This window comes from Pungitius pungitius, chromosome 17, assembly GCF_949316345.1.
Source record: "Pungitius pungitius chromosome 17, fPunPun2.1, whole genome shotgun sequence".
Lineage (NCBI taxonomy): Eukaryota > Metazoa > Chordata > Actinopteri > Perciformes > Gasterosteidae > Pungitius > Pungitius pungitius.
This window is the reverse complement of record NC_084916.1, coordinates 1,508,100-1,525,749: the sequence shown is the minus strand read 5'-3', so window position 1 is coordinate 1,525,749 and position 17,650 is coordinate 1,508,100. Positions and strand designations below refer to the sequence as shown.

Below are 17,650 nucleotides of genomic sequence, written 5' to 3'. Positions count from 1 at the left end.
AACCAAAGTTTGAGGAACAATTTTTCATTCACAAGCCTGGAGCAATCCCGGGGAGAGGGACCACAGTCGGGAGGCATGAATATTCTGCTGTGGATTTGCATGTGTTTAGCGCCTCATCGTTTGGCCCCCGCTCGCACCCGGCTCCGCAGGCTGCAGGTGTAATCAATTATGCAAATAGCAACTGTTTTCTTTGGAAAATTGAGCGCTGTCAGCGCACGTCAGAAACGTCGGGGAGAAATGGCTGAAGGACGTCGCCTGTCCCTTTTCGTCCCCGCGCCTGTAAATAAAGCAAAGAGTCAAGCAGCCGGATGTGTGTTTGGACGTTGTCGGGTAATGTCAATACAGTGATGTTCAACCACTTCCTGTTGAGGATCGACGGGCCATCCGACATGCAGGCAGCTGTTTGCAGAGGTGGCAGATTAAGGCCTCCGTCAGTTCTCTTATACATAAAGTTTTGCTGTTCATGTTCTAGCAGCCGCAACGACACGTCGCTTTTGCCTCAAACCTTTTCTTTTGGTATTCCCTGAACCGGCTGCATTGGACGTAGTAGTAGCAAGTAGTTATACACCTCCAAGGATATGTCCCCCAAATGTCCCTCGACCTTTCCGTTCTGCCGCCTCCACAATGCCAAAATTGTCTGCAACCTCTGGGTCCTTGGTGTGTGATGAAGAATTCTGCACTTGTCCCACCTAAGATCCGGTAGTTACTGAGCAAAAGCCAACATGACGAGTACATGTCTGTGTTTCTGACACATTGTAACAACGGCGCCATCGCCGTCCAACCGGGAGAAGGGCAGATCGAGCCGCACGTCCAAGTGGGCAGACTAGAAGGTCACTATGCAAATTCAGGTCCATTTTCGATAACCAAACAGTGGCTTCTTTTTGTGTAGGAGTCAAGAGAATGAAACAAATGCTGCAGACACGCTCCACCCCCCCCCCCCGCCGCTGCACAGAGCGCTGCTGGCTCCTTCCCTCAAAGTTTATTGATACTCAATGTGCCACATGTCCAAACTGCAATCACACAGCAGGTCGTTGGCCCCAACAATGCATCCGCCAGGTGTGAATAGATCGAACATCCACACAGGCAGAGATGCTTTCCCCTGTAGTTACGCAGGCAACCCACGGAGGGGGGTTTTCTGCGCCAAGCTGTCAAGTGCAATCCAGCTCCTGTGATTCCTTCTCTGAGAGTGGCCAGAAAAAGGGAGAAAAAAAGATCTGCGCTTTATTAAGCTTCGAAATAACATCGAAGAACGCATCAGTTGTCCCTGCAGCCCAATCTTTGCCGTTTGTGTTGATATGAGATTGCTTTGTGCTGCAAATGGGCCGGTGTTTTTGCCAGCCTCCTGCCATTATATTCATATTCATTTTTCTAAAAGATCCAATCTTAGTGCAATTCAAAGTCCTCATCATCCTGCACCGAGGGAATAAACAGAGGGGATGGAAGCAGTTTGACCCTGGTTGTAGACCCCTATAAGGCCTCCCTTTGATGCAGGAGGCTGTGTCGGTTTCTCTTCACATAGGCACGCATATTGCTCTCTTTATTGTCCTCATTTGACCCCACGGTAACCTCACCTGTGCCAGCTATACAGCCACTGCTGCACCCCTCAGGACGCGTTCCAGTCAAATCACGTTCCATAGATATCTTTTTTTTAAGTGTGTTCGCCCCCCTGTACATTTTAATATATAAAGTCTGGAATCATACTTCTCACAGTTTTCCCAAAGATGTGCTTTATTAACTTTCCTTCAGGGGTGCAAGCTGCCTGTGCTTTATTTTCCACTGGAGAGCGTTTTCGTCTTCTGTCACGTCGCTATGACTACAGTGAGCAGAAAGTTGTCTTAATTGCTGCGGTGGAGATATTATTAAACTACCTGTGATTTGTGCGCCTGTGATCTAGTTTACACAGCCTGTGCCCTGCATTGGGTAGAAGCTTTAATTACAGTGTGCCGCACACATGCCAATCCACGTTATGTATCCGTGTAGCGCGGCTCAACCCTGCGACTCAAAGCCGCGGTGAGGTGTCACTTGCAGAACAATCGCAACTTAATAACGACTGAGAATGCTGCTTCTCAAAATGGATTAGCTTGCTCCATCCAGCATATGCAAGTTTGTTTGTGTAGTACATTTCACCAACAATACGATTCCCAGTGCTTCACATTAACAACATAAGGCAAAAGATTTAAAAAAAATCAATTACAAGCGTTGATTGAAACAATAAATAATAGAGATATTTAGATATTAAAGGACTTTTTTAGTTTATAAAGAAGGTCTAGGAGGTGCATGAGAATTGCAGCGTGAAAGAGTACCTTTAAAGGTACATCTAAAATATCTATCCTTCCCTCCTACCTGATGACATTCACACACACACACACACACACACACACACACACACGCACACACACACACACACACACGCACCAAGGAAAGAGGGATACCTACCGCCATATAATTTGTCTCTGGTGATGAATTCCCAACAGCGTCTCCGGAGACAGTCAGTCCACGCCGACAAACCAACACGTTTTTCACTCCCAGTGCGCCGCTGTCTCTCTCTCTCTCTCTCTCCTCTCTCTCCCTTAATGCTTGCCCCAATCAAATGTGTTATGCGCTTCTTTCTCTCACCTGTCCTCCACGAGGAGACGATGTGGCTTAATGGCTGCTGGGATCACTGTGGTTACGGGGGGGGACACTGCTTGCAGCATCATTTCCTCACCTGGAGCCGGAAAAGTTGGTTTCACGTGTGTCACCTCTGCTGGTAACTGAGCACTATGAAAGAGCGTTTTGATTATCGTGGCACATCTGCTTACCGCTGTTTTGCTTCAAGATTTTTTTTTTTTTACCAACACACATTATTTTTTGTGTTTATTTGTTTCAAACATTTAAAAAAAGGAACACACTCCCCCTTAAACACTGTGCATTTCCACTTAGTCTTTAATTAAGTTTGGAACTCTGAATCTTTACAACATACTACTGTGGTGTAAGTTATTTAGTTGTAGTAAAAAACAGAAAAGGGTCGTTATTTTGCGTCACCTTAGCAGAATTGCTTCTCGAAGAGGGACACAACAACAACAACAACAGCAAGCTGCAGGCAGGTGGAGAAAAGAATACACACGACTAAGTCGGAGGAAGGGGAGGAAGGGTATGTTGACGTAGGAAAAGAGGGAAAGGAAGATAAAAAAAGGCGGTTAAAGGAACCAAAATAGAGGTGAGGAAGAAGCAGAAGAAGTCACAGTTTCCCGGCTGTCTGAAGTCAGCTCTAAAAATTGGAAACAGTGGCATTCCTTAATCTCTGCATCACCTGCACAGAGTGTATTCAGGGTCTGATAAACACACACACCCACACGCAGATTTAAATATAAAGAGATGGTCCTGCTAAAGAGGACCATAAACCCGCACGCGCGGCTGCATACGAACCACGGTGGTTTGTGTACCCTGCATAATTGAACTTTATCTGAAGTCACGATAGCTTGGCGCTATCTGTGTTGATATTTTGAAAAATCTTAGCGGCGGCCTGAATTACAATCCCTTGGAAACGCGATATCGGATTCGGTTCCCGCCGAGGGAGTCGCCTCAGAACCGACCTGCTGTGGTAGAGGAATGAGGTGTCATATGCAGGAGTATGTCTGCGAGCAGCGGATCACACCGTATGTCCCGGATTGCTTGGTCACGGACCTTATCTGCAAACTGCCACACGGCTACTCGACAGTTGGCTTTGTCCTGATTTTATTCTGTCCTCCCTTCTCCCTCAATGTGTTCTCTTGCAAACATTTGCATTCCCCTCCACACCTATTCCTCGTAATGCTCATCTGCCCTCTGTGTCTTCCCGCTCTACTTCCTCTTTTCCCTCTCTGCTAATACAGTTAAACGGTGAGTTTCGCAGAGTACATTTATTTATATATTTTCGAAGCTTCTCTGTGAGAACAGGGCAGGAAATTGTTTCTTATGTTCTTATCTTTCCAAAGCGACCTCATACCTTTCAGTATAACCTCATACTCAAATTAATCGGGTTTTTTTTTTTCTCTTCTAATGTGCTTTTCCAGAATACTGGCATTCACCCCCCCCGCTGTGCTTTCGTGTTTCCCTAATTGCCGAAGCGCTCGGCCAAAAATGTCAGGTCAGAAACAGAAACCTTTGGTCTGGAAACAGTTCCACTTCAAAAGCATCAACGCTTCGACTACACCAGATGACTGATTCCTGGCCACAGCGTGCCTGAGAAGTGCCAAGCACTAATTGAAGATTATATAAAGTGAGATATGAACGAGTTTCCCCCTGCAGAATCCCACCGGGTGGAACGCGTTGAAGTAGCGAATCTTCCTGCTGTCCTCGTGCACTTTGCTCTCCACTCTGCTCAATTTGAAGGCTGTGTTTGAAGTGCCAACAATGTCTCCTACTGAAAACACATCGTTAGAGATTAGACCAGTGGTTTCCAGCCTGTTTGGCCTGTGACAGCTTCCACAATTAGCAGGTTTAGAAGTGTAGGAGATGTCACTTCCTCAAACGCCGATACTCAAGTAATCGCCTCACAATCCTCAAAATGGATCTGGTGAACTGTTGCATCAAATGAATGAAATAAAATTGAAAAAGATCACACATCACAAGGTCAAGAAAGGATGTGACCATAAGGACGTTGGTCAAGACAAACACGGCCTTTAGGTAAACCGACTTGAAGTATGAGTACTGTTTTTTTCAAAGCAACTTTATTGACACTCGTGACGAGTTACAAACGTATTGCTGTAAAATGTATTCCAAACGTATCATAGTGCAATTAAAGTGCAATTAAACAGCCACAGCGGATGGAGCTTCGCTTTAAATGCTGCTCCCTGATGGAATTGGGGGACAGCGTTATCTTTATTTTATAAAAGGTGGTCCAGTGTGCAAACAGATATAAGAAAGGACGTTACGACGTGTTAAGAGAATTTGACCTGTTCTAATATACTTATGTGCCATTTCAATGAGTTAGACACCCTCTTGTGCAAAAAATAAGACCGGATGACACAGCAAACCCTTGTATCCTGAACTAATCGCAACATGTGCACTCATTAGCCAGTGAGCCTTCCCCCATGGGCGGCTTTACCCCTTTTCTCCCCACGGACGAGCCGCACCCCGGTGTGACCCGCTTCCCTCGAACGACACCGATAGAAAAGCGACACCGCGACGTCGCGCCAACGTCTCAATGTGGCTAATTAGATTCCACTTTGTGTTCTCACCGTGTGGCCACCTTCAATCGGTTCAAACTCTGATTCATAGTCACACCACACGCAAAGGTTATTATCTCATTTGCATTAATACAAGAAAAACATGATTGCCATAAAACCACTAACAAATCGGCACAGGCGATATTACAGAAATAGTAATGAAGGCGATAAAAACAATATGTCCAGAGATAGCGGTCAAATCCATCTCTAATCTCATTTCGCTGCGAGACGGCGGTGTGACTAACGCCCGGGCATTTAATCGCCTCGTAAAGCGAGTGACGGTTGTCCTCCGAACAAAGGAAAGAGCGTGGCCCGCTTCCCTGCGTCCCCTTAAAACACTCCATATCTATTATAGTCCCCACATAGTGTGTGTGTGTGTGTGTGTGTGTGTTAACGCAAGGCATCCCCGCGTGTGTGAGTTCACCGTATATGTGTGCAGGCGAATACATCTCTCTCCGAGACACATTAACACCTTTTCACTTGGCAGTGTTTTCGGGGGGGCCGTCTGGGGAGTAACGCGGCCGTGGGACCATACATCAGGGACTTGTCGGCTGCGGTTATCAAACAGCCGCTCTCTCCAACACCTCCTTCCGTCGGCCCATAAACTCTCCTCCGGCCCCCCCCCCCCCCCCCCCCCCCCCCCCCGTCCCCTTTTCTCACCTCCCACCACTGCCTCTCTGTACTCCTCCTGCTCCCAGAGAGTGTTTAAGGTGACTGGCAGCAGGGGGTGGGGCGAGGGGGAGGGGTGTTCAACTTGAAACTGCTCACCCTGTCGGTAGTGTGTCCACGACTAAAAGCCCTTTCATACAGGCGACATGCGGCGCTCCACTCGACACACTGTGCAATCTAATTTAATTACAGGAAAATTATGCTCTGAAAACACGGCTTTTTCTCTAGAAGGGAAAGTTCAATTGAAACTCTAACTCACTCCAACTGACCCATCAAAAAGTCAGCGCTTCTTAACACACAATAGAACTCTTAGAAGTTGCACCCATGTTACTCCCAAAGTATACAGTTGGTTATCAGGGAAATGGATTAAAATCTTTGGGACTTTTTCTTACCCTTTAATGTGCAACTGGCGAGTGAGCGGAGTGACACAATGTAGGTTTTTTTCCATCAGAATTTTCATATTTCAGCCAGTTTAGTTATAACGTTGTGATTCACTTTATTTTTTTTACAGGTTGTTGTATTCCTGATCCATAATGCAAACACCTTTTTAGCAATTTTAGCAATCGTGTGTCAGCATGTGTTGACATTGGACGAATGGAGAAAAAAGCAGTGCATGTGTGCAAAGAGAAAGCAATCATGTAAAGTTGACTAGCAGCTCTTCTCAGGCATTATTCTAAATTTTTAGATTTTGAATTAATGCACAGTCTAAAGATGCCCTTGGAAAACGTATAATTTGGTCCAAACTGTAGTTTTCATATTTGTATCCATTGTTAAAAGCGCTAAATTTTAAAGCCCATCTAGTGGCTCCCTACATGGCAGCAGCTGAGCCGACAGCTAGACGCTAACGGTGGTAACAGCGCAACAGGAACTCGGGGTAGAGCCGAAAGGTTTGGGGCTCCACTTCCGCTGCAACCCTCAAGGTTGTGGGCGGTGATACGAGAGCTGGTACCACCGTATGAGAGCAGTGAAGAGAGGCAGCAACCAACCAGTACTTTGAATTACAACACACAGAGGGAAGGAGCGACTTCATTCTCACCTCAGGTAGACACCTCTAAATCCTTACATGCTAATAGTGGTTCACACTTATATTAATAGAAAATCGAAAACACCATCATTATCCTTTCACTCGAAGAATGTATTATTATTATTACATTTATGCATGTGTCGAAATCGAGGACACGGCGACTGTTGCACTGCATAACGCACTGTGAGGGGAGCTGCTGGCCTCTGTCCTTGGTGAGTAATGACCACAGAGGAGGACAGATGATCATGTTCATGAGCTCCCAGAGACGAGGCTACCAGCCTCCCTGCTGGGGAGGATCAGTCAGACTGATGGCCCTTGTAATCTGTCTGTGTGTGTGTGTGTGTGCGCGCATATGTCAGCCTGTGGTCGAACTGACAGAGCAGAGATGGAGAGGAGGCGGACAGCAATAGTGAGCCTTAGGCTCCATCATGCAGCGTATATAGTGTTAACAGAGTTTACACTATACTGTTGAAAACGGAGGACGAGTTCCAGTCAAAGTACTCAGTGCATTCATCACAAGGCGATTTCATACCTGGCTGCAGCGGGGGCTTGCTTCAGAGGGAAAGGGAGCACGCTGACTAGCCTTTTCATTAGCAGATCGTTACCGGACATACCGAAGAGCTGCCAAGTGGAGGCTCGCCATCATTAAGGCCTTTCTACGGCCAGTTTGTGTTCCTGAGGAAGGCTCAGCTTTAAGCTCCAAACCCTTTGATCAAAAGCATATGTATATATTATACTAAATTTCCTGTGAGGGTGACAGAATAGGCGTGTAGTGTTATTTACTTTCTTCCTTTCGTGTTGGAATAGTAGTAATGTTTTTTTTTATACTGTAATGTTTTTGCATTAAATCAAACTGAATTGTTTTCCACTAGGTTTCACACGGGGAGCCTAGTTTATACAGAGAAAAGACTGATTTGTTTTTAAGGACATAATGACATATGTAATTATCCTGAATTGTTCTTTAATAGAAAAGATGAAAACACATTTCTGAATAAAAGTTAATTTGATCAAATGATTTGGTCGTGAGCTGAGCGGAGTATTTCTTTTTTAGTTTTCAAGAAAGGCTGCACTCCTGGGAGATTCAACCCCAGTTGTTTTCTCCTTACAAAGAAAAAGAGAAAATTGAATTAGCTTGCATCGAGCATCAGTTGATACAGTCTACTGCTTTCCCAAACTGTGAGAATGATCAAATTAGGGCAATACCTGCTTGCATTCCTCTTGCTGTAGAGCCGTTGATAGAAACCATCGCCTCTTCATCTCCTGCCATCGGAAGTGGCACAAACCGAGCAGGTAGCAAAGCTCGATGATGTTAGCTCAGTGCAGAACACTATGAACACGTCTCCTCACTTTAAATAGCATCAAATCAATAGTCCCCCCCCCCCCTCCTCCCTCCCCCCTGAGCACCCTGGTGATTTCCATTATAGAATTTCTCTTGAATCCATTTGTGAAAAGAAAAGTGTGTAAAATGTTAAACTATGGAATTTCCGCTGATTCAATTCCACTGCGTTGCTGCAGATGTTGTGAAGGAATTTTTGTCAAAAAGTTCTGAAGATTTGGGGACACTGACAAAGACATACTTTTGCTTACCCTTGTTGTTATAATTTAATTTTGGGTTTGGAGCGTCGCGACTGATCAGGTGCGTTTTAATGAGACGGATCCTGGTATTTATATTGTATCACCTTCACTGTGTGAAGTCATTTTATTTATTTTTTAGCATTGGCTTGATTTTCATTTTTTATGAAACTTAAGTGCAAAGCGTGGGCCAAGGAAGAAACTCAAACCAGATTGGAGTGGATGCAGGTCACGAAGCACATTCAGGATCAATATCCCCCCACTTGTCGAAAGGGTCTTGGGGTAGACACCTACACCAAGACCCTTTCCACAAGTGGGGGGCGTTATGGTTTAGTTTTTCTGGCATTGATGGGAAAACTACAGCTTGAAATGGTAATGGTTTAACGTAATTCAGGCTCTTTCTTCATAAGATAAGAGGTCATTTGAATGTTTTCACTGTTTTATCAAAATTGCATCAATATTAAATATTTTTTTACTAAAGAGAATAATTTAGTTAAAATATATATATATTTAAAGTTTTGAATGTATACGTTTCATTATGACAGTCTGAACACACATGTGCCATCCTCCTTGTTTACGTTTTTTTTAACGTTTATTGGTTGTCCCATTTTTACAACATTACAATGACTTGTGGGTAATTCACTTTGCCACAATCAGCATCCAATGCTGTACATTACAAAGAAAGGGGGGGGGCAAGTACCAAGTGGCACCAACAATATGTGGTTCTTGTACACACTTCAAACTAATATCGTGAGATGATTTAACAAGCGTAGGATTGATAAAAACTAATTGACCGTGAAAAGTGGGTATTTTATTTTACCTCCCACACCCCCCTCCTACCGCCTCGACTCCAACGTCCCGCTGCTGTTGCGCTCACGCGGTGCCAATCACGGCTGACCCCCCCCTCTCTCTCTTTCTCTCCTTCCGCCCTTGCCCCGCCCACCCGAGGTAACAAATAGACCGCGTGGCTCCGGCGCGCACGCACTACTTGCCCAAGCGGCATCGGTTCCTTTCGAAGCGCTCGCGAGTGCATCTCTGCTGCGGTGCGTCGCGCGCAGGCTGGAGAGAGATGACACAGAGCCCCGCGCAGCTGGCCACGCAGACATGGATCTCCGCAGAGTGCTGGGGTCGGTGCTTTGGATTTTACTGCTGAACATAGAAGGAGACTGTCACGCCGAGGAAGGTATGTGTCCGAATAAGCAGGTGAAGAAGGCGTTGAGGAGAACAAACCTTTTTTTTTTTTTTTTTGTCCTGGTTGTGGAAGTTCAGTCTTTTGGGCTCACTAAAATGGTTGTACTAAAAATAATGCGGTTGTCACTCGATGGCTTGTGAAAACTAAACAAATTAAAGTAGACTGGCTGACAAAAACCCCAATGTTTAATATTTAAAAAGTGGCAGTTGTTTCGTGGTTTTGTCGTGCCGCCACACAGCGGAACCTTCTGATCAACTAAGTCCGCTTCCTCCAGGCGCGCGCGCGCGCTCCTCGGGAAAGCGACTAAATGGCCGCTCTGCTGTCGCGGCCCCTCACGGCCGTGCGCCGGGGTTTTATTCTGGTTGTCACGGCATCTCCGTGCAACTGGTCCCGGTGTGTTTCCCCACTCTTTGACGGCCACCGAGGCTGTGGCCGCGGAGCACGCGCGCCTCGCTGTTTAGCCGCGCCGCAACGCGACTCTCTCTCTCATGTATCCCTGCACACTTCCCTCCTCTTAACAAAACAGTCCCTTTTTTATTGGTCTCAAGTTTCTATATTTTTGTCTTCCCGTCAGCACTAAACCAATAGTCATTCTCAAAAAGATAATGCAGGAGAAGAGTGAAACATTTCAGCGTGTTATAAAACCTTTTTTTTTTTCCCCATCGAGATGAAATACTGATCCGGAATGAAGGAGCTGCTGCCGCTGTGGACTCACAGTTCACCCGCAGCTCTGGATGTCCACGCTTAAAAATACTCCCAGCCCAGATATTTAGAATTGTTTAAACTCATCAGTCCAAAACTAAATGTGTGTGTGTGTGTGCACGTTTCCAGCGGGATCAGGTGAAGCCCTGGAAAAGGTTCCTAATCAGTGCAGAGATTGTGAAGTGGAAAAGAACATAATGGCTTCAGACCCTCAGGCTTTCTCCCTCTCAAGAGGGGCTCCTATTGGCAAGGAACAGCCGAGTGGGTTTTTGTTGAGGCACACGCAATCACCTGTGTACAGTAACGTGCACTCCAGAGTGGCCCACGTCACAGCCTTACATTATTCCACCCCCCCCCCCCCCCCTGGCACGCACGCTCATGACACATACGTGCAGTGGCTGACATTTTCCTCCTACTTAAGAATGCCCCCCCCCCCCCTCCTTTTTGTGCATACTAATAGATTGACACACATTTTTGCTCCAGACTGATTCGTATCCCTGGAATGCTGAGCATCCGGATTTGGATGCCAGCTTTGGTTGAAGTGATGTTGTGACCGATTAATTTCACTGAAAGCAATGTGCTCCCGATGGCTGCTATTGACCGGGGCCTTTTTTCTTCTTCTGCTCGAGCAGATTGGGGAGATGGAGGAGAGACTGGAGGAATTCCCTACTCTTTAAAAAAAAAAGAAAAGAAAAAAAGAATCTTTGTTGTACATCCAGATGAACCGATTCATCTGTATGTGTCTTCTGTCTGTGAGCCGTGTTTTAACAAAGGCGCCGTGTTCATTCAACTCTCCCCCCTTCATTGGGATTTTGTGTTTAAACCGTGTTCATGTTGTAGTATTTATGTTTCTCTACGATCATTATTCATGAACTCTGCACACTTACCCACACTTGTTTGTATTCATGAATCCCTTTACTGGCTTCCGTCACAGTTTTAAAAGAAGTCCCGTTGCGTTTCATCTCTCCTGCGCCCGTAACTGCATCTTAGACTCGTTCTTCAGTTTCCTCCTGCGCTTCCTGTTTTTCTTTGTTCTACTATCCTGTCTTCTCCAATGTCATTGTCCTCCCTTCCCTGTACCTGTCTTGTGCGTCCTGAGCTGACTTTGTAATCATGGACACGACTGCAGCCAGAGCTATGCCCCCCCCCCCCCCCCGCACGCACAAACACACGCACACAGTGAGTCAATCCAGCCATTCACCCCTCCCTTCAGGCCGATTTTTCTCATTCCCCCATGCCTCAACGCTAACACACCTTGGCATCTCATTGGGATCTAATTTACTTCCCCCTCTTCTCCCCCCCCACCCCTCCCCTCCCACCCCCTCCGCATCCATCCGTTCTGCAGCAAGGCGAGGCAGGGCCCAAGGTAGGTGCAGAACAACAGAGGCAGGGAGGTGGGGAGCGCCGGAGTGACTTGAGTCTCGGCGTAACCTGTGGGATCCATAGTGTTGTTTGACGCTGCTCTGTCAGTACGCGCCATGTTCCCTGCGAGCGTCGGCCTGCAGGCACACGGGGGGGGGGGGCTCTATGGCTCTCCAACAGCCGGGAAGCACACTTCTGTCCAACAAATGTACCTTTTTTTTGTTCAGATTCCGTCTTGAAGGTCAAAAGTGTTGTTGGGGGGGAGGGTGGGGGGGTGTCCTACGCGGGGTTCGGTGTCGGTGAAGGACGTCTCTTACGCAGCACACACAGAAGTAAACCTTTTCAGTCCGTGGAAAGCCATGCACCGTTTTATTCAGTCAGCATGTGTTTTCACCATGTGATTTTCTTTTCTTTTTACGGTGTTTTAATTTTCTCCAGCACCTCTCCCTTTCCCCTTTTCTCTGAATATATATGAAGGGGAGTTTCATTGTTCGTTATCGTAAGCAAAATGTTTTTTAGTCCTGCTGAAGTTTTTCATTGGCTACCTACGCCAGCCTCCACCTACAAGCCTTCAGAGCTATACGTAATGTTTGCCTCAGCAGGCCTTTTAGTTTCCATCATTATTTGATTGATAAATAAAAGAAACAAGGGACTTGACATTCTGTCTGTCGAATGAGTTTCAGTAATTTCCAACATCTAAATTATTTTTAAATTATTTTGTTGATGTGAAGCAGAAGGAAAAAAACGGAAAATAAAAGGTTTGAATCATCCGGCCGTAAGCTTATTTAAAAAACAAAAAACAAACGTATAAACCTGTCTAAAGCTGTTAGCTATGCACGGCAGAAACATGCCGTTTCACTGGACTGCTGAGTGTTATTATTTCTATAATCATCTGCCATCTATTCTTAAAAACCTGCTGCAGCAGGAGGCAAAGCCTCTTTTTACTGTTAACTTGAACAAAAAACATTAACATAATAGACACCATCCATCATTACATTTCCTCCCAATATCTCGTATGATTAATAAATCAGTAATGCAAACTAGTACTTATTAGCAATCTGACTGACTAATATGGGGTTTACCAGCAATTGCCAGCTTGGCAGCGGAATGGCGCTCCACCCTCGCAGGCATCAATCGGGACTAATTGTCTGTGATTGATGCCGGCTTATTCCTGCCTCCGTGCCGCTGGCGGACCCCGACGCACTGGTCCATCCTCGCCTGGCAGGAAACGGTGCCGTTTGTCAAAAGGACGCCCGTGACCTGCGCGAGCACCAGAGGTCGCGGCTTTTTGTAAAGACATTCCTCAGCCGAGGCGCGCTGGGACACTTTCATTTTCAGGAGGAGGTGGACGCGCAGGTGTGCGAGTCACATGAATTAAATCATTAATAAACAGAGGGAGGGAGGGAAGGCGAGTCCCAAAAACAAGCTGGGCTGAGGAGAGTGACAGAGTGACAGGTGTAAAATTGGAAGGGGAGTCGAGGCGTGTGGAGGGAGAGAGGTGACGAGGGATTTGTAAGCTGCCACCACTGCTTTGTATGTTACATGGAATCAAACAAGTCAGTGCAGAAGCTCGGCCAGTTTCGTGTTTACCTCCCACTCTGCCGGAACACACTCACTGCGGCTGATGTGTGTGTGTGAGAGAGAGGGTGCACGTCTGTTAGACCCAGATTGGGTCACCTGCTGGCTATTGTTCAGAGTAAGGGAAGCATCTTCGCTATTCTGCTGGATCGGCAAGAATGAGCCATCGAAAAGGGTGGGAGGGATGTTTGAGTGTGGCAGAAAGAGCCTGTGTGTGTGTGTGTGTGTGTGTGTGTGGAAAAACCTGAGGGGGGGTTGAGCAGGTGTTTCAGCCATACTGGACAGTGAGGAAGGGGCTCTGGGCAGCTGCACAGATGAAGGCAAAATGCTGACATACTGCACATTTGTTGTTTTATTGATGGATCTATGCTAACACATATTCTGCTGCGTTCATGTGGTTTCCACATACTTCTGCACCTCCGGATCGCGTCCATGTTTCCATTTAGCTTTCCATCGACTCTTTACACCTTTTTTTTAATTTTTTGTCTCTTTTAAGAGGAATCCGAAGCGTAGCTTTGAGACGTGTGATTTCCGGGTAAACAAACTGCATTCTGCTTCATTCATCTGAACCAACAGATTATTTGATGCTCAATTGTATCAAAGTGAATTAAATGCTGTGTGTTTGTGAGGTGGATAATGAAATTATTGCAGCAGCTAAAAGTCATTCAGCTCAGGCGAGGACGCTGGTACCATAGGCCCAAATCAGTGGCGACGCGAGAGAGCGAGACCAAAATCAAATTTAAAAAGTAGGACAATGCATTGAATGAACATTTATCCATGTTATTTTTCAAGTTTAACACTGAACGTGGATGCATTAAATCAATTGGACTACGTGTTGGTATGTTAAAAACTAGATGAAAGTCCCTAATAAAACTGTTAAGGCAGAGCTTTATGTAACCATCTCGAGGGACTGTTCTCTCAAGGTTCCTCAAAGGTTATATGCAACAAAAAACATGAACTCACGCCACCATTATCCTGGAGTTATCCTGTACGGATGCCTCAAACACATTTGCTGTATTTGTTGGGATACTGTTGGATTAATGAAGTTTTTGTTGGCGAGCTCCTCAGTCCTGAGGTGTCTGAAGTTGATGGATGTTGTTGGTGGGTGTTAGTGCGGCGCTGGAGCCGTGCTCTTGGCACAACATTTCTGCTCAGCTCTCGTTTTGCATCGCGAATAAACACCGGCTGCATTAATGCGAGGCGCGTTGTTGTGGGCGGGCGCGTTGGGAATTTCACTGACAACTCGTCGGAGCTCAGTCCGTCTCACCCTCACACTCCCAGCATTCCCTTTCGTTCCCTTGGTTTCAGGTGGGAAAACCCATTGCCCACTCATTCCGGCACCACGAGGACTTAAACGCATAGGAGCTACTGGCCAAAAACAAATGGAAACTGGTGTGTGTGTGTGTGTGTGTGTGTGTGTGTGTGTGTGTGTGTGTGTGTTCCAGAGGTTAAATGGGTTGCCCTCCCTTTCTCATGTTGGCTTACAGACAATCAGGTGCGATTGAGCCTGGTTTAGTTGGTCACATTACACTGCCGCAGAGGTGACAAAGGTCCTGAGATGTACAAAAAGGCAAACACACTCGCACAGCTTGTACTCATACAGTTGCCATATGCTATTTTTAAAGAACGGAGTACGTCAATAGTCCTTTTGGCAACACAATGTGTGATTTATAATTAAGACATTTTTTAGATCAAATAGAAAATGTCATTGTCTCAATCACCAATGCCTCTTTTCACTACAACACCAACGTATGTCCTGTGGTGCCATGCCGTTGTTCTGAATGCCTGTTCTGCCTAACCTATTGTCCAATAGGCCATCCATCCATCCATCCACCTTCAACTGCTTATCCGGGGTCGGGTCGCGGGGGCAAACTTCCCTTTCCCGGGCCACATCTACCAGCTCTGACTGGGGGATCCCAAGGGGTTCCTAGATAGAATCTCTCCACCTGGTCCTGGGTCTTCCCCGGGCCTCTCTCCAGCTGGACGTGCCTGGAACACCTCCCAAGGGAGGCGTCCGGGGAGCATCCTACCAGATGCCCAAACCACCTCAACTGGCTCCTTTCAATGCCTTTCAATAGGCCGTTGTCCCAAACACAAGTGGCCATTGTCCCTCCAACAAACAGCAGCGCATGGCTCCTAATAACCCGGAACGACATCGCAGTCGCCTTAGTTTTCTGTCTTCTGGTTATTTATATTTTATAATCCGATTCTTCATAACTTTAACAACCCAACAAGCAAAGCAAACTAGTAATGAGAGGCAGAGAGGAGAGTTGTGCCTTCGCCATAGGGGGAAAAGGTCTGGATGTCCGATGACATCAAATGACCTCTGAAAATGTCTGAAAAAATAGGCGACGATACATTTTCAATCGGTCTGAGGGATGCTTTCCTGGGCACGAGGCCATCTGAAACAAATTTGAAACGTTTGTATTGGCTGCAGCTGAGGCAACGTTGTCTAGATAGTTATGTAACCGTTATGATGGCTTCTCATCTTGTTAAAACACGAGCTGCAGACAAACCATGTACAGTGTGTACTCGTGGCCACTCTCACAGATTTATGCACGCTCTCCCAGCAGTCTTGCTCTCCTAACGTCTAACACACACACACACACACCTCAGCAGCCGAGCTCAGTTCATCCCTCTGCCGTTAGCGTCCCCTCTTCAGCTTTGCTCTGCTGTGTCGGCGTCCGCCTCGCTCCGGGCCGACCTGTGAACTCTTAATGTGCTTTTTGTGTGTGCTGGCTTAAGAGAAGTGTAGGTGAAGAAAAAGGCGTCATATTACTTTGCTGCACATGGCTTAATGCTACATCAGGCTTCCTTAGTCCCCACAGAGGCGCCTGGGAAGCCATTAATTGCATTGACTCATCGAGAAAACAAAGCAGTCTTGCTCTAAGGGTTGGACAAAATGTTGCTCAGGAAACAAGCTGCAGCACTTGTAAAGATGAGGCGGAGGGACAGAACAGGGCCACTAGATGTGTGTTGCATTCAGGTGCGTCGAGCACACAACACACAAAAGCGTCACATTAAAAGAGTAACCCAGCGATTTTCACATTGTAAACGTAAGCGACGGACTCTTCAGGATTTGTAGAGATGAATGATTCTTTACCCTGCAGTTATATTCCGTCCAAAGATAAATTAATCTTCCACTTATTTTGTTTGTATGTTGCAGATTATCAAACGTAAAATACATTCTGAGACACAATGTGCCGACCTAAAGCTCAGGGTTGCACGCACACTGCGCACAGGAATGATGGACAAGGTACACAAGGTGGTCAGAAGCCCGCTGTGTTCTCTCCACAGCCCTTGAATGCCTCCTTCTCTTCAGTCTCATTCCCGGTTAACGACCGTCACGTTTGTCCGGCCGGGCCTCGTAAACCATCAACCCTCGCGCCCGGGAAACCCCATTAATCTCTCCGAGAGGCGTTTGACCTTTCAAACTCATTATCCACAGCCAGTGTGCAGACGTCACTCATTTCTTTCTTGCCTCTCGTCTGGCGCATAAACAAACGGGGTGTGCACGCTTACACACAAATGTGAATGCAGCAAGCTGTGTCAATACGGCATTACCTGCTTGCCATCTCCGCTACGGTCTCTCTATCTCTCCATTTTGGTCTCCATCCCCCCCGCACCCCCCCTCAAGCCCCTGTCTTCTCTATCCTCTCGCTTCCTCGCTTTGTGGGTTCGGTCAGTGACCTGGAAAATTGCTCGACCTTTTAATACGGCGCTTCCTCGTGATGAATAAATACATAAATCGCGCAGCTCCATTTCAGTCACTTTTATGATGCCGACCCCCCCCGACCGACCCCTAGTCCTCTGCAGCTTCCCCCTACAGACACGGCATGGGAACAGGGGGTTGTCTTTCAAGTGATAGCCCCCCGCAGAGAGGAGTATCTGTAATAGAAGGGTGTTAGTGGCTGAGGGCCGATGGCAAAACAATCGAATGGGGTGAGCGGGTGAGGCAGGTTTAATGTGCTCCTCTCTTGGTCAGGTGGGGGAGTGACAGGGCTCCGTAGGCGGCAGAGGATGTGATGTGGCGAGTGGCAAAAGGGAAGTTAACATAACGGCATGGGGCCTGCTCCACTCGGTTCATCACAACTGCAAGGGCAAGCAGAACAGGCTGTAAGTTGTTAAGTGGTGGGGCGGAAAAGCATGGTGCTGTAAATGCGAATTAGAGAGGGGTGAGGGAGCAAATAAGCACTGAGAACACTAGAGGAAACTAGACTGTCAGTCTTTTAAAGTGCTAGTATCTTCTCTGAGGGTACTGGGAGATGAGATGAAGAACAGAGCCAGATTTTGGAAACATTTGGTAAGCTGAACCGTGCGCTCCCGAAAAGTTAACCGTACCCTGCAGAGTTTTCCTTTCAC

At 46.7% G+C, this 17,650-nt stretch overlaps 1 protein-coding gene across 3 annotated transcripts in view; it reads left to right on the top strand.

The window, feature by feature from the left end:
* The first annotated feature begins 9,438 nt into the window (after window positions 1-9,438).
* The window catches only part of LOC119219154 (ephrin type-A receptor 7), a 112,046-nt gene continuing 103,834 nt past the window's right edge, over window positions 9,439-17,650 (top strand). For all 3 annotated transcript variants that reach the window (XM_037474086.2, XM_037474085.2, XM_037474084.2), the window contains exon 1: window positions 9,439-9,637. In XM_037474086.2, coding sequence (XP_037329983.2) covers window positions 9,559-9,637 — 79 coding nt within the window. In that variant the 5' untranslated portion in view covers window positions 9,439-9,558. The remainder of the gene's footprint in view (window positions 9,638-17,650) is intronic.